Source organism: Acanthochromis polyacanthus, chromosome 8, assembly GCF_021347895.1.
Source record: "Acanthochromis polyacanthus isolate Apoly-LR-REF ecotype Palm Island chromosome 8, KAUST_Apoly_ChrSc, whole genome shotgun sequence".
In the NCBI taxonomy this organism is placed as follows: domain Eukaryota; kingdom Metazoa; phylum Chordata; class Actinopteri; family Pomacentridae; genus Acanthochromis; species Acanthochromis polyacanthus.
In genome coordinates this window covers 1959277-1981251 of record NC_067120.1, presented here as the reverse complement: position 1 = coordinate 1981251, position 21975 = coordinate 1959277, and the positions used below count along the sequence as shown (strand labels likewise).

At 42.1% G+C, this 21975-nt stretch overlaps 1 protein-coding gene across 2 annotated transcripts in view; it reads left to right on the top strand.

Annotated features, from left to right (window-relative positions):
- The window catches only part of tmtc2b (transmembrane O-mannosyltransferase targeting cadherins 2b), a 99926-nt gene that overhangs the window by 37814 nt on the left and 40137 nt on the right, over nucleotides 1-21975 (top strand). For both annotated transcript variants that reach the window (XM_022203103.2, XM_051951417.1), the window contains exon 2: nucleotides 5608-6184. In XM_022203103.2, coding sequence (XP_022058795.2) covers nucleotides 5608-6184 — 577 coding nt within the window. The remainder of the gene's footprint in view (nucleotides 1-5607; nucleotides 6185-21975) is intronic.

The window sequence follows — 21975 nt, the reverse complement described above, 5'->3', positions numbered from 1 at the left end:
CATCATTTAAAAGTTCCAGATCACAGAGTGTCTACAAAGGCAGAAAGCATTTATTCCCAGGTATGATCCAAACAACTTGTCATGGTCTAGAAATTATTTTAAATTTATAGTTTTACTAATTTACAGTGTGAAGTTAATGTCTTCTCTCTAATTGTTACACTTTGAGGGCCGGATTGGACCCTCTGGAGGACCACTTTTGGACCACGGACCTCATTTTTGACACCACTCGCTTAGACCAGTTAACCCAGGTAATGCTGAGACATGTATGACAGGGGATACGCTTACAAATAGAGAAAGAAACTAAGAGAATATATGTAAAGGAAGCAGAATGTGTAAAAGTAGAGACACTAAAAACATAAATCAACATCTTGACTCATGTACCACAGTAAAGGACACGGACTAATGACATCCAGTGAAAGAATATTGATTGACTGAATTGCTTTTAGGAGTACAGAGGAACCCTAATTTCCCTCATCCCTAACCTTTACTGTGATTGCTCACATCCATCCTCAGTCTCCTCCCGTTCATTAATTACAGTGATAGAAGGCGGTGTCAGGTGTCTACAACAACAGATAATAGTGCAACACTTTTCCCCTAATTTGCTCCCGATAAAAGTGAAAAGAAACCGGCTAGTTTTGTAAAATTTCACATGGATTTTTTTCTTTGTTTGATAAAGGAAACAGTTTAGTAGCATAAAATGATGAGTGCATCTGAGAACAGAGGTTATTTTCAGAATGAATAAGACCAGAGGATTTCTTCTGCTTAAATAACTAAAACTACATGACAAAAACCGCTCCCCTGCACTAAAAACGTGCTCCACTGTGTTTCCTGAGGCTGTTTTCTTACTATCAAGGACTTTTATTATAAGCTGGCTAATCGCGTGTGTCAAACGGAAGAAAGAAGCCATTCATTCTCCACAATGGGGATTTTACGGCAGCCTCTGTGGTGTGTCGGCTACAGGAGCTGCCCCACAACGGCTTTTTCTGTTTCGCCCTCCTCCTCTTTTATTCAAAATGTATCGAAACATTCGGTGACGCTCAGATACCGGAGCCGTTAACAACATTTTAGCCTGAAGATGAAGAAATGTGGAGTTGTGACAGTAAGCTGCTTCTTCTCTCCGTGTTGAACGGTGCCCGTCTTTATGTCTTCCCTCCTCTGCTGAGCTAAAAATGCTTGATTACATTTTGTCCGGTTTGGCTGTCAGATCCCACCAAGCTATTTCTAACACTGCCCCCTAACAGTCATCTTCTCCCCTTTCAATTTTGCGAAATTATTTCCCCTCATCTTTGTTCATTTCATCTCTATCACCATCCCCATTAATAATTAATGTACTAAATGGGCATTTTGAGAGTTGGCTTTACTGATACCACTCAATATGTTAATTATAGCCCCCTGAAGGGACGAAATACGACTATTTATCTGCAGTCTAATAAAACAGATTTAAGAGATGAAGGTTAAATAGCTTATTTGGTCATTTACTTTTAGCGGTGTAGCATTCCAGTAAAGAAAACAAAATGAACATGCACTCTGGCCCCTATAAAGAGATTTTTTTTCTATATTCGGTACCTTAAGAGCAGCGCAGGAATGCCCATTAATGGCTGCGAGCATGCCCATGGGAAGAAACATTAGACAAAGAGCTTTCCGGAAGCAGTGAGTGGGCTACCCCGGTGTCTCTGTGGGCAGTCTAAAAATACCACTGTGCTTCTTTCAGATATTGAATCTGGGTGATGACATATTGTTGGCAGACCTTCGATCACTTTCTCCAAACTCCCAGCAGACTTGATTTTCTTTGCACATGCTGTCACAACTGGAAATCTTTGAACGCTTTGTATTTTAAAGGGCTCGCTTTCTCTTTGTGAAGTGTGCAATTTATCACCGGCTTTTAAATCACTGTGAATATTATTGTTTTTTCACGTCTTGGTGACCCGGTTCAACCACAAGGATCCGATGAGAACGCCTTACAAAGAGGGTCGCTGCTAGTTAAATTTCAAATTTCCCTTCAAGCGTTTCATATTTTCCCTCAGGATCTCCACGTATTGTCCACGTGGGTGTTGCTGTTCTTCCTGTTTACTTCTCCAGTGCCCTTCAGTTTTGGCCCTTATTTACAGCCGCGCTAAGCATTTGTTACTTAAAGCAAATCCTGGTGCTTCACTCTCATGTGATTTATTTCTGGGCAGATGCCCAGCGCACACATTCTTCGGTGAGGATGGTTTGGCTATTTTCATGTCGTTTTCCTTCAGGCTTTGGAGGATTTTAGAAAAAGGTTTCTAGTCTGGTCGTGCCGCTCTGTTCCCCTCATAACTTCATCTCAAATTCATTGAGAACTTGTAAAGGGGGGAAAATCCTGATGACATGTCCTTGGTTTCCAATCTCCTTTCTAATATCGAGCTCTGTCTCCCGTGTGCTCCCGCTGCTTTGGTCTCTGCACCGAAAAGCCAATCAATCTTCAATTTTAGATGGCCTCTTTACATGGGATCATGCAATCATTGAATCTGGCTATTTTCTTCATCCTACTGCTGCATTCACATTACGAGTGGAGCTGTTCAGGGGTAAAGAGGTTAGCCCTCACGTGATTATTTCTCAGCTAAGGAGATAAGAAGATAACAGCGGGGCATTTTTCATGGAAATGCTGCTGAAACGGTTCTGCTCTGGGCTGACAAATTACACAGTCTTGAGGTCATGTTTTCATTTGATCACAAACGTAGAATATCATGCATTTGTCAAACTGAAGAGTCACTGCATTACACATGAAATGGGTTATTTTCAGTGTCCCGTTTCTGCCTTCTGACGTGGTGTTGGAATGAAAATGATCGTTTTTGTGAAGCTTTGAGGAGACTTTGATATGTAGAACAGACACCATGCTGCCTTTGTGTTCTCTGTTGAGCACGATCACACGTCTTTCTGTTGGTGTTGCACATATTTTTAGACATATTGAGTCGCAGACGTGTTGCAATCAGCCTCTCGGTTCACCACAGTTATTTCAATTAGCTGCAGTATGTACAGTGAAATGCATCTCTAAAACCGTACGCAGTAGCTTTATCCTTCATGCTGTGTGCATAAACAACCCAAGACTTTGCTCGCGTAAAACAAGGATAAAGCTGCAGTTTCTGACTTGTTTCAGTCCCATAGTGTGACGAGCAAACAAACAGATTGATGCGCCTGAACGAGATCCAGACACGTAGCGGAGGAATCGAGGATGGCAGCCAGAGGTAGATGATCGACTGAAGAGTAATGGGAGGTAGAAAAAGATTTTGTGGGGCTTCTCTTGTTAGTGGCCACATGATCCCCTCCGTTCCTCTGGGAGTCGGCGTACAGGGCTGGCGGTTGTGGGAGGAATGTGCTCCCGGCTGGAAAAGACTGTCAGTGCACGGAGAGGTCCTCCCTGCTGCCAGAGCTGCTGAGGAATGGGCCCAACCAGCAGCAGAAACCCAATCTTCCTCTCCAGCTGGCCTCCTCGCGGGTAGAGGTTTGATGATGACGATGATGGACCGGCAGTGGATTAATGATTTGCCCTCAGATTGTACATGACTGGTTGGACTATAATGCAAATGTGTTAATTCAGCTGCGGGGGCATCTCATTTATCCTTGCATCGTGGGTTATAAGGTTACACTCCCCCTTTCCTCTGCATTCCTTGAGTCCTTGCTTGTGGACCACACTGTGCTAGGCGCTCCTCTGCTTCTGCGATACATAAAAAAAAGAGGCGATGTGAGAGGTGAACCTTGTGCAAAGCGATGCAGGAAGACTGTAAGCGCAGCAGGCTCTTGTGTCTGCTTCGTACTGGATTTTGTCTGTGCATTGCTGCCAGAAAAGCTCTGGTGTGGTTTTGAGGCAATATATAATGTATCTGGCCTCGCTGGCTCCACCGCACTGTGCAATGGAAAAAGAGCGCACTTGTCTCCAAAATGGCTTTGAGATGTAATTGAACCATAATGCCTCTTATGTGAGCATCTTGCGGTGGAATGAAGATCTCGCTTGACAAATGGGCCAGAGAAAATAAACTGGCATATCTGAGTCATGAAGTGGAGAGTTTGGGCTACCGACTCCTTGAGCCCACCGCTGGAGGGTTCGAGCTTCCGTCAGTCTGGCTGCAGAAGGTAGAGAAACCCAATCATGTCTTGCGCTGACATCCGAGGCATTTCTATTATATCCCCGCTGATTATTTGCACGTCCTTTCCAGCATCCCGGGGCCTGGTAGCATTTATTTCCCTTAAATCCATCATAAGAGGAGCTATTTCTGCTCAAACTTTTCATTGAGGACGGTTTCAATTTGTGATTTGATGAATGCCGCAACCCCCGCTGCACCACACCACCCTTCCCATGAGTCTTCTGGTATTGAGAGGTGGCAGCCGCTCAGTGGGCTCCTGCCAAGGTAAAGTGTTACGCTTTAGAGCCTCAGACTGACCGAGGAAGCAGTTCATTACTTTCTGAATTTATTCACTTTCTGAATTTATTTCCATTTATTCACAGATAAAACCCAAAATGCCTCTTTTCGTGTGCCGTTGGAGGCGCCCTCCCACCGTTTTTCCACCCTTCTCCCTTTGAACTAATTATGTGCGCTAATTGTGTCTACCACGAGGACAGATTACAACCTGCTGCACTTGGCTTGTTATCACTTGTCATGTTCCATCTATCACACTTGCAATTAAACAACACCTCGGTTCTGCTTTTCCGACCACCCTCTCTCTGGGGAGGCACGTCGTGTTGCACATCATCAGCACCAGCATCTCAAAGAAAACCAGCAGAGGCCTGTTTCTTTGTCAGACACCTTGTATGGTGATAGGAAAGACAGAAAAGCATCCATGTAGGGACTCCTGTATTCTCTTCTTCGTTGGCCCCCGCTGACCGTTCTCCTGCCACCGACACACAGCTTGTGGCTGATGTAGCAGCAGGAGGTCAGGTCATGAGGTTCATCCCTGACAGAGAACAAGTCAAAGATGTTCTCATATTTAGTGTCCGTGCTTACCAAGAGAGACTGAAATTACACATTTGGTGTTTTTTTTTTTAATCTCTATTAAGCAGAGACTTATCTACCAGGTTTGCACAGACTCTGAGCTGCTGTGTTCATTGTCACAGTGGGCCAGCTTCTCTCTAAACTGCATTTTGCCAGTAATTCCCTTTACTGCGTGCTTGTATTTGCGGCTATGGGTGTGGTGCTCTTGCTTAATCCCCAAGTCCACAGCTCTTAGAGCTGCGGCTGTGGTGGCACCCTCTGATTTTCTCTTTGTGAATGCCACATGACCGCACTCTCAGGGCAAAGCTGTAAGCAAGTGCAAAGTTACATTTCATTGCAACCCGTATTTTCTGCTTAGTCTGCACTGGTAAAGAATAGCTGTGCATCCTCCTCAGAGAATCTGCTGTGCTCTGCCAGGAGACGGACTGTGTGTCGTAAACAATGTTTTCAGATGTAGCACTTCTTATTGAATGTGGCAGGACGGGAGAGTGGAGGCAGTGAAGCAGAGTGACATTAATTGAACTGAGAAAAATGTGGAGGTCCAGCGCTGCGTTAAAAATGTGTGTGATCTGTCCATCTGTAGCAGCCTACATGCATTACCTTTCTATTTTTCTGGACGTAGAAGTCCTTCTAACCTTTCCTGTTCTCTTTACAGCCGTGCAATCAAGACCAATCAGGACCTGCTTCCAGAGACCCCCTGGACAAACATCTTCTACGATGACTTCTGGGGCACCTTACTCACACACAGTGGCAGCCACAAGTCCTACCGACCCCTCTGCACCCTCTCATTCCGCCTTAACCATGCCGTGGGGGGGCTGGAGCCGTGGGGTTACCACCTGGTGAATGTGGCCTTCCACGGGGCTGTGACTGGCCTGTTTACCTGCCTGGCTCGCCTGCTGCTGGGAGGAGGGCTGTGGAGCCTGCTGGCCGGCCTGCTCTTCGCCTCTCACCCCATCCACACTGAGGCGGTGGCCGGCGTGGTCGGGCGGGCCGATGAAGGCGCTGCCCTGTTCTTCCTGCTGTCCCTGCTGTGTTACATACGTCACTGCAGGCTGCGGGGTCAGGCGGAGTCGTGGCGAATCGTGGCCTGGTTGGTGGGTAGCCTGGGCTGCGCTGCCTGCAGCATGCTGTGGAAGGAGCTGGGAGTGACCGTCCTGGCCGTATCAGCGTTGTACGATGTCTGCGTTTTCCACAAGCTCAAACTGAGACAGGTCGTCATGCTACTATACAAGGTAAACAGTTGGTTCTCGTCCCGTCGTGCTGCTTTTTCACATGTATCTTATTTCCTGCATCTGTTCCACGACTCAGGAATCTGGCAGGTTTTGGAAAGCTGATATATGTAGGTGTGTGTGTGTGTGCATGCGCTATATGTGTGTGATTTGTTTGCTTTTCATCACAATATAATTTGAAAAACATTTCCCGGTGTGCACAGCTGTGTCATCCAGGTCAGATTGTTGTGTTTTCCATTATATGCAACACATGCTGAGAAAGGAGAGGAAACAGAATCTTTTTCTCTGTCTGTGCATGACTCACATACGTAGATTTCAATGTGTATTCATGAATTCATGTACTGAATCTGAGATTTAAGTTTGAGTATCGTTATGGTGATGAAACACTATATTGTTAACCTTTTGAACTCAGAGTAGTTTTTCTATGTTTTTCATTTTGTACTGACAGTGGGCTCACTTTCTCTGCAATCCAGAGTCAAGCACCTCTGTGGAAACACAACCATGGCCAGAAATGGAGAACTTAAACAGTCTTTTGTGTTGTACAAACAAGTTATAATGCCATAAACCACAAAAACAGACCAGCAAGCAAAAAAGCATTATTTATTGAACCAAAAATAAATTTGAATTTTTTTCCTGAAAAAATGGCTCTGAATGATATATATATTCTTTTTCTATGTTTATTTATTTATTGTTCTTCTTGCTTTTATACTTCCCTCCTATCTGCTCTGTGTAAACACAGCCTGCAGTTCAGCCAAAAAGTTCCTGAATTTTTGTCACGTAAACGTTGGGTTCAGCTGCATCATTCATAGTTTTTCAGTTGTCATGTGAAATGCAGATTTTTTTAATTTTTTTTTTTTTTTTTACAGAGTGTAGTCAAAGAAAATAGTTTAACTAATTATTAAATGAAATGTGGAATTTTGGAATGGCTGCACAGTAGGATAGTGGATAGCACTTGTAACAAGAAGATCCCCGGTTCAAATCCCGGCCTGGGCCTGGGATCTTTCTGCATGGAGTTTGCATGTTCTCCCTGTGCATGCGTGGGTTTTCTCCGGGTACTCCGGCTTCCTCCCACAGTCCAAAAATATGCTGAGGTTAATTGGTTACTCTAAATTATCTGTAGGTGTGAATGTGAGTGTGATTGTTTGTCTGTATATGTAGCCCTGTGACAGACTGGTGACCTGTCCAGGGTCAGTCCCAGCTGACTCGGGCGAAGTCCCGAGTCCCCCCCCCCAACCCTAATGAGGATAAAGTGGTGTATAGAGAATGAATGGAATTTTGGAATCTTCCTGTTTTTAGTTTCTGGCTCTGATAAATGGTGTCATTTTGACTATATTTTTTCTAATATAACTCATTTTTCAAACCTGCTAGTGAGTTTTGAGGCTTAATATGATGATTTTATTGCTAAAACATTAATTCTTTTGATCCAAACAGCATCATGATAAAGCTACCCGGCCACATATATTGGGACCTGACTAATGGAGACTTTATCTGTTTAACTCCCAATCTATACCTTTATGTAAATCCACCTTAAGTACTCACACACACTGCTACATTCCCAACATTAATCAATTAAACTAAACCTACAGTGAGAATAAATGAATGAATAATCAGCCCATCAGCGTTTACTTTTTGATAATGTCTTCAGAGCACATACTGAGGAGGATTGTGCTGTTTGCCTCCTGTTCTGTCAGGATTCTAACAAATCCTTTTAGTTTATGGATCTGTTAAAGTTGCTTCCTTTTGTTTGTGTGTGTGTGTGTGTTTGCTTGAATATTCACGAAAGACAAGAAAACATCTCTCTGAAGGAATAGCTGAGAAAACAAAAAGCGATGGCCACTTTATATTTTCGTGTCTCTTTTGAAGCACCCGGCCAATAAGGAGCCCTTTTCCCAAACAGCTCCTGTCAGAAGTATTTACTGTTTGCTGTCTAGTCAGTGTGACATCTGCGACTCTGCCCATCATAACAAATTCAACAGGACATGTGCACAAACGTGACAAAAGGGCTCCAGGACGACCGATGAGAGGGTGGCTAGCTGGCAAAAGATAACACTTTTAAGAACTGTACTGTGGCAAGGAGGGTTAGGGGTCAGCAGTGATGGAGGAAAAACCTGAGAGAGGCGCATTCAGAGACACAAACAGGGAGAGGAAGTCATTTAATTGAAGAGCAGATCTGTTCTCTCCCTTTTAGTGCCCAGCGCAGTGTGGAGATGAAGAGTGAGGGCCTCTGCTGGCTTCTTCTCCATGCTGTCTCCTCATGATTTAAGCCTTATCTGACTCCTCGTGTCCTCCAGAGTGCGGCCCATCCATTGCCGCAGGCAGACAAGTCCTCTAATGGCTTGTCAGGCATGGCTAGACTAGAGAGGAAACAGGGCCAAAAGGGCTGAGGGGGACGATGCCTCAAAGCTGACAGTTTTTCAACTTTTTGATTGAAAGTCCACAAACCCTGCTGATCCAATTGTCTCTGGGAAAAAAAATGGACTGGAAGATCATTACAATTCTGGCACCGAGCAGCTCCTGTATATTTCTTTCACAGTTTGCCATCGTGGTGAACTAAATTGGCAAACATCTCCAGGGGAAGACGAGTTCTGCTGCTGCACACCACGTCCAGGGCAGCTTCTGAATCACAGTGTTAAGATGTTGACTGTAGTATTTTCTTTGATGGTTTATAGTTTTTTGTGCAAAACACATTATTACTGTTAAGTGGTGATTATAGTAATTATTAATACTGTAATAAACTTTAATTATATGTCAACTTTATGTGAAAGTTCACAAATAGTTAGAAGTAGAATTAAAATTTGTCTACAAAGTAAACATGACAAGAAATGAAATTATAGCAAAATTTAAAGCTTTTTTAAAAACTAATTTACAGTTACAAGATGTGTGTTGGATATTTATCAGTGGCTGTTCAATAGTTTTGACTAATGTTAAGCCTGTTGGGATATTTATTGGTTTAGTATTGGATAAATTAAAGCAAGAAAGTGCAAAATGATTCAGAGTCCTGGAAACTAGTCTTAAAATTGTCACATTGATGCTATAAGAAAGAGAAGGAATCGATGTAAAGCTGATAAAAATGGGTGTGATGTGCTGTGGCAGGTTCTTTTTGTAAAAGTCGTTCCTTTTATTGGGTTGTTCAGCTCAAAAAGTTCTGCAAAAGTCAAGACAAGAGAGTCAATCAGCTTCTTTACTAATACTTTACATGTGCTGGATTTCTAAAGTTGGAAAAATGTTAAAACTTTTTCAGACTGATTTGCAAGAATTGTAAGGTCTCTTAAAGTTCCATCTTTAACAGTCAAAAGTGAAAATTAATCATTTTTATGTCCCAAAATTGCAGATTTTCCCTGAAAGCTTTACAGTCTGTTCAGTTCACAGTGTATGGTTGTAAAATCAGTTTTATTTGATTCAAGTCAGCTAAAAATACCATTATTTCAAAGCAAAATGACATTAAGGACTGAAAAAGGATGAATATTTGACAGATTTTCCCTGTTTTGTTAAATTACAGATATCTAGTAAAATCACAGAGAAAATGTTTCAATAAAAAAAAAAAAAACTCCATCAAAACTTTATTTCTTTTTTTTTTTTTTTTTACAAATACTCATTTGTTCTGTTCGTGGGGAACCATAAAATTTTACATATTTCTGTATTTATATAAGCTAAGGATATACTGGAACAGTTTTTGCAACTTTTGGATGTTTCAGTGTCTTTCTGCCATTTTTTAGACTATTTTTTCCTGACACTCTTTGACTTTTGGTCTGTTTTTTGGTATTTAACAAGTTTCACGGACATGTGAATAAAGAGTCTATAAATCTGTATTTTATTTACTCTTGTATTTGCAGCACAGAGTAACACTTACTGCGGATTACTTTGCATTGAGCAGACAAATCAGGAACTGTGTGGGCTGTGGGTCACTAAAAAAAAAAAAAAAAAAGCAACTGTTTTGAGAGAAGACTGGAAAACAGCATATTTTTCTGGAAGTGAGTTTGCCATACATGGCTTGATTTTTTCCCAACATGCAGCTTTAGTTGACAACTGTCATTATCGTAGCATGTCATTTAGTCGCACCACAGCCGACATAAAAGCACGCACAGAAAGAGAACTGTCATCATCACTTCAATCACGTTGACTTGGGAGGTTTCCTTCCTGTAAGATCTGACTGCCTGTAATGAAACGGCGCTCTGTGATCATGAGTATGTATGCATGAGTATTGTGACCCAATCTGTTACCCAAATGGCAGCCAGTCCACTCCTGCAGCGTGTGCATTTGTCTCCCTGCATCTCTGCGGAGCGAGCCAGTCACTTTGAGTGATGGTGGGCGAAGGGGAGTTATTCCTCAGGGCGAGTTGAGCCTTCAGCCGCCCGTATGAGCATTAAATTGTGTACAGTGCTGAAAATGATCACAGTGAAAATAAATACAGTCCCCCACCTTAAATTCAGGCTGGAGATCTATCAGGTGGTGAAAACTCCCCCTTTTCCCAAAGCAGCATTGTAATGTTCTGTGATAAGGGGGAAACGAGGCATAAAAGCATGAGGAAGTAACTGTCATTCTGTCCCTGCTTTTCCATGTTTAAGTGCATGAAAGCCGTCCTTCAGTCGGACTAAAGAGGCCGGTTGTTCCGTGACTGACGGGCCGTAATGGGCCAGCGCTCGGTTTTATCGCCGAGCTCTCCACTCAGCTGGAGTCATTTGACATTTAACGTTGGAAATGGTGAAATGGGCCCGCTTATCTGATTGTGGCACGCAGTCAATTACATTAGAGTTTTATATCTGCTGCAAATCTCTCATTGTGTCATTACGGCTTCTGTGTGCAGTCTGAGGAGTGTAGGCAGACTGTAATCCAGTGTCGGCTCGTAACTCATCGCATCTCCGCTTTAAACTGCAGACTCTGCATGTAAATCAGAGACGTAATGCACCCGTATTATCCTGACTGTTTGTGTTGGAATTTGCATAAACAATCTTGGAACAGGAGAATCTTTTGCTGCAATTAGCCACATCTAAAAATACACCGAGTAAATAAATAGATCTGCGATATCGGAGAAATAGTTGCAGAACCATGAAAGCATGTTGTGCTATAATGCTGGATGCATGAATGGACGTGTTTGTGCACCATGCGTACATCTCCAGTTCAAGTCCACTGATAAAAAAATCCAGCAGTCTCTGGGGATGACAGAATCCTTAAAGCAGCGGTGCCAAACTCATTTTAGTTCAGCCCAATTTGATCTCAAGTGGACCGGACCAGTTAAATCACAGCATAACAACCTATAAATAACCACAACTGCAAACTATAATCACATTTATCTGGAATTGAATGATATAGTATTTTACTTTCTGATCAAAATGACAAAAGTCAGACAAAAAAAGACATAAAAACAACAAAAACAAGACAAAATATGACAAAAACAACACACAAAATGACAAAAACGAGAAACAAAATGACAAAAAATGAGACAACACGAAACAAAACCAATACATTTTAACAAAAAGTTACAAAGCGACAGAAATGACAAAAATCAGACAGAAAAAAGACATAAAAACAACAAAAACAAGACAAAATATGACAAAAACAACACAGCAAATGACAAAAACGAGAAACAAAATGACAAAAATGAGACAACACGAAACAAAACCAAAAAAAGACAAAAAATTTTACAAAAGTTACAAAGCGACAGAAATGACAAAAGTCAGACAAAAAAAGACATTAAAACAACAAAAACAAGACAAAATATGACAAAAACAACACAGCAAATGACAAAAACGAGAAACAAAATGACAAAAAATGAGACAACACGAAACAAAACCAAAAAAAGACAAAAAATTTTACAAAAAGTTACAAAGCGACAGAAATGACAAAAGCGAGAATCAAAAACAAAAAAGTAGACACAAGCAAGACAAAAAAAACATAAAATAACAAATAGAGCAAAGCACAAAATGACGAAAAAAGGCAAAAAAAACAAGCGAGACAAAGAAACGCAAAACGACAAAAAACTCAAGCGAGACAAAACGATAAAAACATGAGACAAACGACAAAAGTCAGACAAAAACAAGACAAACTATTATGAAAATGAGACACAAAATGACAAAAGAACAATCAGCAATCTTGTTTTTACTTTATGATCAAAACAACTTGTTGGCGTCTTCTCTGTAATTTATATTTTACAAAGTCGTCCCAGTTCTGGCCCACGGGCCGCATGTTTGACACCCCTGCCTTAAAGGGATTACACAAATTTTATGTTCTCCAGTACATTGTGAATATAAATTTTGACACATTATGCGGTTCTTCTGCCTGTGTTGGCAGTTATGGGAGCTTCTCCAGAAAAACCAGAGGAAAACAATAGTGCTCAGACAGTAATTGAATAAGCATACCCTGCTGTAGCGCTGACCGTGGAGTCAAAGCTCTAGGCATCTTCTGGCATGTGAGCTGTGAGGAAAGCTTTTATTAAGAGATTTGGTGGAAACTTTGGATGCACTAGTGACCTTTCTATACGTCAGAATGTCACACATCAGAGCATATGTATAATAAACAGTTAAAAAAACACTTCTTCCTCAGGAATATGTCTGCTTTAAGTTGCAGTCTAGCCTTTTTACGATCCAAAATCTCCTAAACTCTGCATGCATACCCTGCCTCCTTCCTTCCCCTCCCTGCAGTCATTAGTCTGTAGGTTTAGTTTTGAACCCAGCAGCTCTTCCAGTGTTGATAACTGGTGCCGCTATAAGCCCTCAGCTTATACTGTGTTCTAATTAGTTCTTTCCACGACATGTGTTGTCTTCAAAAGTGGAAGAAAAAAAATCCTGTCATTAACTTGTTTACTCAGGCTGACCTTTACAGTGCTGATACTCTGCAGTTGCTATGTGCCTGATTAAAGCGTTTACGGCCATGTGTTGCTACGTATCGAGCCACTCCGAGGCAGTGAGTTTATTTGAGCATTTCGAATGTAACGCGGTTGGCAGTGGGCAACCACAATTTATGTGGAAAAACGTGCTTTTTACGAGGCCGTTTCCTGCACAGCATCAGTTAATAGGCTCATTTTCAATAAGAGATACTGAATCATAATTAGATCCCCTAATTTAGTTAAGGAAGGAATGCTGTTTAATGTGATCTGGTGATGTTTATTCCATAGCATAATGCAATAAATCGTTTGCTCTTAGGACCTGGCGCTGCTTCTTTGTTTGTTGACCAATAAAATAAATGTTTAGACAGTTGAAGACAGTGAAATTGGCCTGAACGCAGCCTCTAACTATGGGAAAAACAAGACCACTCTGGCCATATAACACTGTGTAAACATCTTCCCTACTTTTCCCCACATGTGTTGCTTCATAGTTGTTTATTTGTGAGAGTCCATTGTTCTTTTGTTTGAATGATCATGTCCACATAATGCTGCACTCCTCTGCCAGAGACAGAGGGTGTTAGTGAGTTTGTTTCTGTGGAGAGTGCTGATAATGTACAGGTAGAGTCTGAGCCGCGGTCCCTGAGGGGCTGACACTCTGACACGACCATGACAAGCACAATCCTTTGAAGACACAATAGTGAAATCTGAGGCTTTAAAGCGTGAACTGGATGAAGAGGAATTATGTGTGGTGATGTCATGTCAGTGCTGTAAATCCTTCAGTAGCTCCTGAGCACACATGGGCTCGAATATATCTTCAGAGAAACTCAAGACGTGCTTTTGTCTGCCTCCAACATGTGACAACCGCTGGAAAATGATTTCCAAATCTGGGCCGAGACCCAGCTGGCCCGTACTGAATGTGGACCTTACACACTTTATCTTTTCACACCTCCTGTTTTCTGCTCACACTTCTGCTATTAGTGCAAGGTCGCTGCTCAAGGCGTGTGTGTGTGAAATGTGTCTGGAGGGCGATGGAGGGTTTACCTGGGCTCAGGTGTTCCGGAGCTGGTGGGGCCGACGGGGGCCTGAACTCCAGGATGTCAGAGATGGAGGAGGTTTGAAGGGCAGATGTGAGGTCGCTGTAAACATATGCAAACATGCAGCACGTGCCTGTGTGAGCTGTAGAGGCTGCGTCCAGGATATGACATCCATACATGCCCTTGCTGTGCATTAGACGGGGTAAAGAACAAAAAACACAGCCCACCCAATGCATTCTTACCTGGGGCTCCACAGATGCTCCTCCACGCTCTAATGGCTCCTGTCACCGTGTGATAGATTGAGCCTGGTGGGCTCAGCTCGTGCCCCCTGCCCTCACCCACCTGCCTCTCACCTGGGGATACACACCAGGCTTCTGTCTGGACTGAGAGACGGGCGGTCGGAGGCGTGCATAATGTAAACACAGTCACAGGAAAGCATAGAGGTAACAGATAGACGCTCAGATTGCGTAACTTCCAGAGCTAGTTGGACATTATTGATTGACTGATATGGTGGATATAAATCTAACATCCCATCGTAGCTCAATGCAAGGCGGGGAATGGGAAAACGACTAGCTGGAAGTCTCGCTGCCACGTGAGGTTGCCAGGCAACAAGCAGGGAATCAAGGAAGTTACCAAGAGCTGTGCAGATTAGACAAATGCTACAGAAAATAGGTTAGTTTTAGAAGCAGATTGCTTCAGGTCTGCTCCCATTTCTGCTAAATGAACCACCCCTAAGCTTCAGATTTGCTGTGCGAACATGACGGCAGTGTAGCAGGTAAACATATTTCCCACAATGTTGAACTGTCCGTCATAAAAGATGTAGTTAATTCTGAAAACTAGCGCACACAGTAGCCTTGTAGCGGTGGAGGCACAGCTGAATGAACGATTCTGTCACTTTTAGAGATCCAGTTCCAGTCCACTGATTAAAAAACAAAATCTAACAGTCTCTGGGGATTACAGAATCCTTAAAGGGATTACACAAACTTTATATTCTCCAGTACATTGTGAATATAAATTTTGACACATTATGCAGTGCGTGCAGTGTGAAAGCTCATGACTTCTGCCTGTGTTGGCAGTTATGGGAGCTTCTCCAGAAAAACCAGAGAAACCAGAGGAAAACAATAGTGCTCAGACAGTAATTGAATAAGCATACCCTGCTGTAGCGCTGACCGTGGAGTCAAAGCTCTAGGCATCTTCTGGCACGTGAGCTGTGAGGAAAGCTTTTATTAAGAGATTTGGTGGAAACTTTGGATGAACTAGTGACCTTTCTATACGTCAGAAAGTCACAGAAAGTCACACATCAGACCATATATATATATATATATATATATCACACAGTTAAAAAACACTTTTTTCTAAAGAATACATCTGCATTAAGTTGCAGTTTAGCTTTCAAAATCTCCTGAACTCTCAGCATGCCCTCCCTCCCTCCCTCCTTCCTTTCCCTCCCTGCAGTCATTAGTCTGTAGGTTTAGTTTTGAACCCAGCAGCTCTTCCAGTGTTGATAACTGGTGCCGCTATAAGCCCTCAGCTTAGATTACATAACTTCCAGAGATAGTTGGGTATTGATTGACTGATACGGTGGATATAAATCTAGCATCCCAATGCTGTGTAAAATAATTTTGTTTTAGAAGCAGATTTTTTCAGGTCTGCTCCTATTTCTGCTCAGTTAATCACTCCCAAACTTCAGATTTGCTGTGCGAACATGACAGCGGTGCAGATCGAACACTTAGCAAGAAAGCAGATAAGCGTATTTCCCAAAATGTTGAACTGTTTGTTATAACAGATGCAGTTAACTCTGAAAAAATAGCGCACACAGTAGCCTTGCAACGTTGCAGACATTCCAGCACAGCTGAATGAACGAGTCCCTCAACCCCGGAATGTCTTCGCTTTGGGGTGAAATGCGGCGAGTGCAGCCGCAGTGATGGAAAGTGACATGGGCTGGGCTTGCTTCGGTATACCGTTCATCAGGCATAAGCGAACCTGACAAGCATGTTGCCGGCAACAGCCAGCGCCGCGGCCCTGACTTTGCCTACTGTGAGAAGATGGAAATGAATGAAAAATCCCTAAAACAAAGCTTCGTGTTGGCATAAAAATGAAAGTATTTCACATTGTCCCTCGTCTGGCTGGAAACGATTCGTTCTTTTTATAGCCGACGTGTCTGAGAATCGATAGTGGTGGGTTATGTAAGACCTCAGTCCTGGAAAGGAATGTCCCACAGCACCAGTGTCCTCCTTGTGCACGCATCAGTCTCCTTAATGGAGATGTGTATAGATTTGCTGGTTTGTCCGCTTTCCCCAAATCATTAGGCTTTCACAAGAGATAATTGATTCACCTGGAAGTATTACAGCTAATGACAGGCTCACGGTAATGAAATCCCTCTCATTTTAATTAACAGCAACGTTCAGGGGATGTTTTCTTTCTTTGGGCGGTCCTAAACCGAAACGGCCGTTTTCTTCCAGAACACTCGAAGGTCAATTGATATTTTAAAGCTGAAAGTTTTGCAAGCTGTAGTTTAGAACTTCAACACGAGTGAAATATAGTTTGGGCCTTTGTTTCACTTTCTAACCATAGCTGCTATTTATGGATCCTTTTTATGGTCTCAGCAAATAAACTGGCATGTAAAATCAGTCATCCAGAACTGCATTACTGGAGACTTCCAGCTACTTTACCAGTATAAAAGGACTAGTGTCAGATTTTGCAAGGCCTTCCATGGACATGCTGTGTAATTTCTTCATCTCATCGCAATTTTCCTCTGTTTTTACCCTCCTAGTTTTTATTTGCTCCACTGAAACTGGTAAATGGTCACCAGAAATTAAGCTGTTTACATATAAGCTTCCATATAATTTAAAATCAGTTCAAAAACAGAAATTTTTGACTCCTCATCACGTAAACCCAGCAAAAAAATCTGGAACGCCTCAAAGCCCCATGACAGGTTTAAAATGCTCTTGGGAAATTTTCTCAAGTCGGTTGTTTGTGTTCTTAGTACAGTAAATACAGCTTTTAGGGATCCCAATCAAAACAAGCATAATCAGATATCCAGTAAACTATAAACAGCTGCCATGAATAAAATCATTCAGATGCATAATGGGCAACCTTCCACTGCACACAAACAAAAAGAAAGGAAGCAAATTAAAGGCTATTGAAAATTCTCTCCGCTGCTTCATCCCATCGTGTCCTCTAATATTCAAATTTAGCTGAAGGCGGAGGGGTTCAGTCCATTATCTGAATGGGTCCCATCAGAAATTCCCCCTGTGCGTGCTGCTACAAAGAGAAGAACCGCAGTCCTATCATCACTGTGGGCATAGGGACCTGAGGAGAAGTGTGCAAAAGAAATGGAGGAAAAAGGAGAGTGTGGGGGACGTTAATGGATGGGGGAGCCACGGGGCAGAGAGAGTGTCTGCTGTAGATATTTTCAAGAGGTAGAGTCTGTGTGAAGCCTTTCTGTCAGATGGCCTGTCGCTCCCTATAAAGCATCAGCCGCTGCAGACTCCACAGACGAGGAATAGAGCCATAGATCGGTGTTTTATTCAGGATACACACGGAGGTTCCTCTCTTGGCACCTGCAGTGGCACACACTGCCGCTTTATCCTGATTTATTAGTTAGCTCTCATTTGAATGCACCGTATCCTTACATGACCTTGTGGTTTAAGTCCTGCTTATGTTGCAGAGCATCTTTATGCTAAGCCTTAATGCAGAGGTTCAATCAAAGCACGACGCAGTGAAGCTCGAAGGTTCGTGAATGCTATTTTTGCATAAATATGATTGAAAACGTCATCAGATTTGCAAACAATACAAATAAAACACTAGAAAATATAATTCAATATTACATGTTCTCTTGGAGTTGTACTTTGGTTGCATGTTTTCAGTCAATAAATTGGCAATCTGGTGTGAGTCTGTGCTCAGTTATATTGAAAGAACATGCATCTATCAAATTTCTGGGGCTTCTTAAGAATCTCTTTTATCTGTAGTAATTATAGAAGATGTAACTGTAGCCAAGATGTATTAAAATGGATTTTAAGTTCCACATGTAATTCATTGTGGAAACTTTTGCATCACCAGCCCCTTCTACTGTTGTTTTGACTCAGTTACCAGCGACAGCTGTCCTTCTGCTAGAAGATAACTAAAAAGTAGGGATAGGCCAAATATTGACCTGGCTCGACCGATTATTGTGGCCGATATTTGGCAATATTCCAATCATCAGTATTTTTATTGACCGATTACTGATAAATTAAAGGTGTTATTTTTCAGAAAGGCTCAGAAATGTCTTTAAGCAGCAAAAACCGAAGAAGAAACGCAAGCTGCTGCGACAAACCAGGAATTAGCTTCTCTGTCAGTGGCTAACCCAATGCTAACGGCTAACAGCTAAGCCACAGATTAACCTGAAATAGTCTGGAAAGCAATAATTAACCCTTTAAGCTTCAGTCAATTCCAGCCGTTTTCAGTACAAAAAATCGCTAATATTCTATTTTTAAATAAAAAAAATTACGAAAAATACGGGGAATATTGGACGGGCATCACGAGGTGCATTTCCTTGAAAATGACCAATTCGGGGATTTTATACCGACTTCAGGACATGTTTTGGACAAAATAGTTTACTGGCTTGTGTCGTCTGGATGTAAAAGGTTGGATTATGGCCGTTTTTTGTGGAATCTTTTTTTTTGTGCGTAGTAATGAACCCGGAAATGTGAGTCGCGCTGTGTGCGTTGAAGCCGTGTATAGAGAACGGATGGATGAATATTTGTTTTTGTCGGACAAATGTGTTTTTCTCACCCGCTGTGGTAATCACATCTGAAAGTGGTTTATACCGGCGGATTCATGAGAATCTAAGCTTTCCATCGGTGTATAGTGTTTGTATAATCGTGTTTGCAGCCGTCGGACATTCTTGAAATTCCTATGCAAATTAGTAGGTGTACCGCCGGCGGTACACCTACGACGCACTGAAGCGTAAAGGGTTAATAATGCTATAAGATATGGACCTTAGTGGACAATGAAATTGATACAATATATTAAGAAAATAGAAAATGACAGCAGACAGAACTGTAGAATAGAAATTGATTCTTCTCAGCCGAGTGTCCTAATTTAATCAATCCTATTTCTATTTTGCATATTCAGTCATAGTCACCTTTGTTAATGAAGAATCCTAGTTATGATTGACAGGTTCTCTGCCATCACATGCTGTTAAAACATTACATTGAATGTATATTGGTTCCAAATATCCGTTATCGCTCTTCCTGATTACCAATAATTGACATCGGTATCGGCTCATATCGGTCGATCCCTGCAATAAACATCAATGTTGTAAAAATGACAACCCTTCTTATGCATCTGGAATCCTGTGCACTAGAGGACATAAAGTCATGAAGAGCTCAAGTCACATTAATGTGAAGGTAAATGTCATTCAGCTAAAACAAAAGCAACACGAGACGGAACTGACAGTGTGATGTTGTAGAGGTTCATTTAAATAAACATTAAACTACTTAACTCAATCTGGAGAACTATTTGTGTGCTCTAAGAAGGACACAAAGAAGATCACCCCCCACGACTTTTCCACTTAGCCCGTCTTACTTCCCATTTCTCTTTTGTTTTCTGTCATTTCTCAGCCTCACCCTGCCACTTTAGCCCTGCTGCCCTCTCAGATTATATCCCATCACAGCTTGTGTTTAAACAAAGCCATTCATGAGCAGCGACGGAGCTCTCTCACAATTTACCGGGTTTCAGTGCCGGTTTTGATTAAGCACACGCAGATTGTTGGGCATGCTAATGCAGCCAAGTGTTGCTCCTCAGCTGTTTTCCCATCATTTCTGCTTTGGGATTGTTTTCCTATTCTTTCTTGTTTAGCTGCTGAGTTGCAGTCTTTGTCCTTAAACATTCAGTCAACCGTGTGGACTTAAATGGATCCTGGCCCACGCCCAGTTCTAATTTCTAAACTGTGACACGTTGAAGTGATTATCGCAGCGGTAAAGCAAAGCCACACGGGACAATCTACCAGTTGTAAACATGGATGCAGATTCTGGAAAGAATCCTCCTCGACAACAGGATCTGCAAATAGAAACTGTAGTTTTGAACGTCACGCTGATTAAATCCCTTTATTCTGTTTCATCAAAGCTTGGTTTCATGTTAACTCAGCATTTCTTCAAGTTACGAGATAAATTGTTGGTGTTAAGCAAATTTAACTTCACAGTGAATCTAATTGGACAGGAGAAGAAGTTAAGGTGCTGCATCTCAACATCCAGTTAGAAGGAACCATGCCGGTGAAGGATTTCACATCTGGAAACCCATCGGTAATCTCAGGGCACGGCGCTATAGGGTTGACTTATTACGCCGTTGTGCGAGTTGGAAACTCTACAGAAAGATGTCTAGAATACTCCCTAAACTTTTTTCCTCAATTTTTTGTTTGATCTCTCACACAGTTTCAGCTATTTTTTCTGCTTTTCCCCCTCTGGAGCTCCTTCCTCTGTTGTCATCATTGATTTACTGTCGGTGCTGAAGACTACAAATTAAAGAGATTCCGTATTCTTAACTGACTTTTATGATTCTGTAATGACTGTAATGATGACGTTACATTCTGTGAACGCGGCTTTTGTTGCAGCTAAACAATGAAACTGTAAAGCTCTGAGTCATCTGAACGCTCATCACTACAAGCGCCGTATTTCACTGTGTCACATATTGTTTCCACATCGTCATTTAATGGTTTCACGCAAATAAGTCGTTTCTCACACATCTTCCTCTGCCCTCTGATTGTTTTTCAGATTTCTTTGATGAAGGATTTAATGTTTTTCATCCTCCATTCTCTCATTCATTGGTAAAGAAGCGGTCTATCGTAAATCGATGGCTGGATTCTGACCTCGACTGTTTTATGCTCGACTCTTGCGTCTGCTGTTCGTTGTCATCTCACACCACAAGTCATCTTTTTTACTCCACGCTTTGCAGAGCTCCTCTCGTGCTCGTTACTAGCCAGTATAAACAGCAACAAATGGCATGCTGTCACTGAGACGTGGTGGTCAGCTGTAACATAACACACCAGAGAGCTATTTTCAAAAAAGCGGTTCAGGGAAAGGGAAAAAAAAAAAAAAAACGCAATTGGAGCGATTTTCTACATCCAACATCTGACATCCCTCTGACAGTCTATCTGCTTAGCGTTGGACCTCTGCTCTGGCTCTGTGTCATTCTTTTCTCAGGCTGTTGGAGCTTACCACCTCTATAAACCCTGAGATACAATGGCTCTGATCTCCCAAATGCATAGTAATGACTGGGAATCCTTGCATGTACAGGACAAATGGAGTCACAACACGCCCCAGAGACGGTCCGTTTTATTCCTCTCCTTTCTTTTTCGCTTATTCTTGAGAATCCATGAGAAGCACAGAGTACAAAATGCAACCAAAAATCCAGTCCTTCAAGCTTGAATCAGCATCTTGTCACAGCAAATTTGCCGTGGTGGTCACACAGTCTAGTTGGCCCTCGCAGTCCAAATAAATATGGGCAACGAAAGAGCAGAAATCAGGAACAGTCCGTTTATTTTTCAAGCCATTACTGTGGTTTCACTCAATAAATATCTCCTCTGAAATGTTAAGGGCTCTAGTCTTCTTTGGTTTTCCATTGTCATTATGTTCTTATTGTTTGGTCTGCCTGAGCCGTTTTGCCGTTTCAGAATTCAACTATAATTTGTACTGAGCTCTAATGAAGATGAATTTGGAGTTAGTTCGTTTTTTTTGCGTGCTTTAAGTTGATGAATTATGATGTGCATCCTTGATGTGGCTGTGTGACCCTGAGAAGACATTTAGAAAGAAAGAAACATCTCACCGCTTGGAGTCAGTGGGTCAGGTTGGAGCTCCAAGACGCCAAACTGCCCCGTTGTTTTGGAAGAGACGGCGTGAAGTTTTGTTGCTTTTCTCTGCATTTTTTCAACCCCGGCTTCAGTAACCACTGAGAATTTGGCA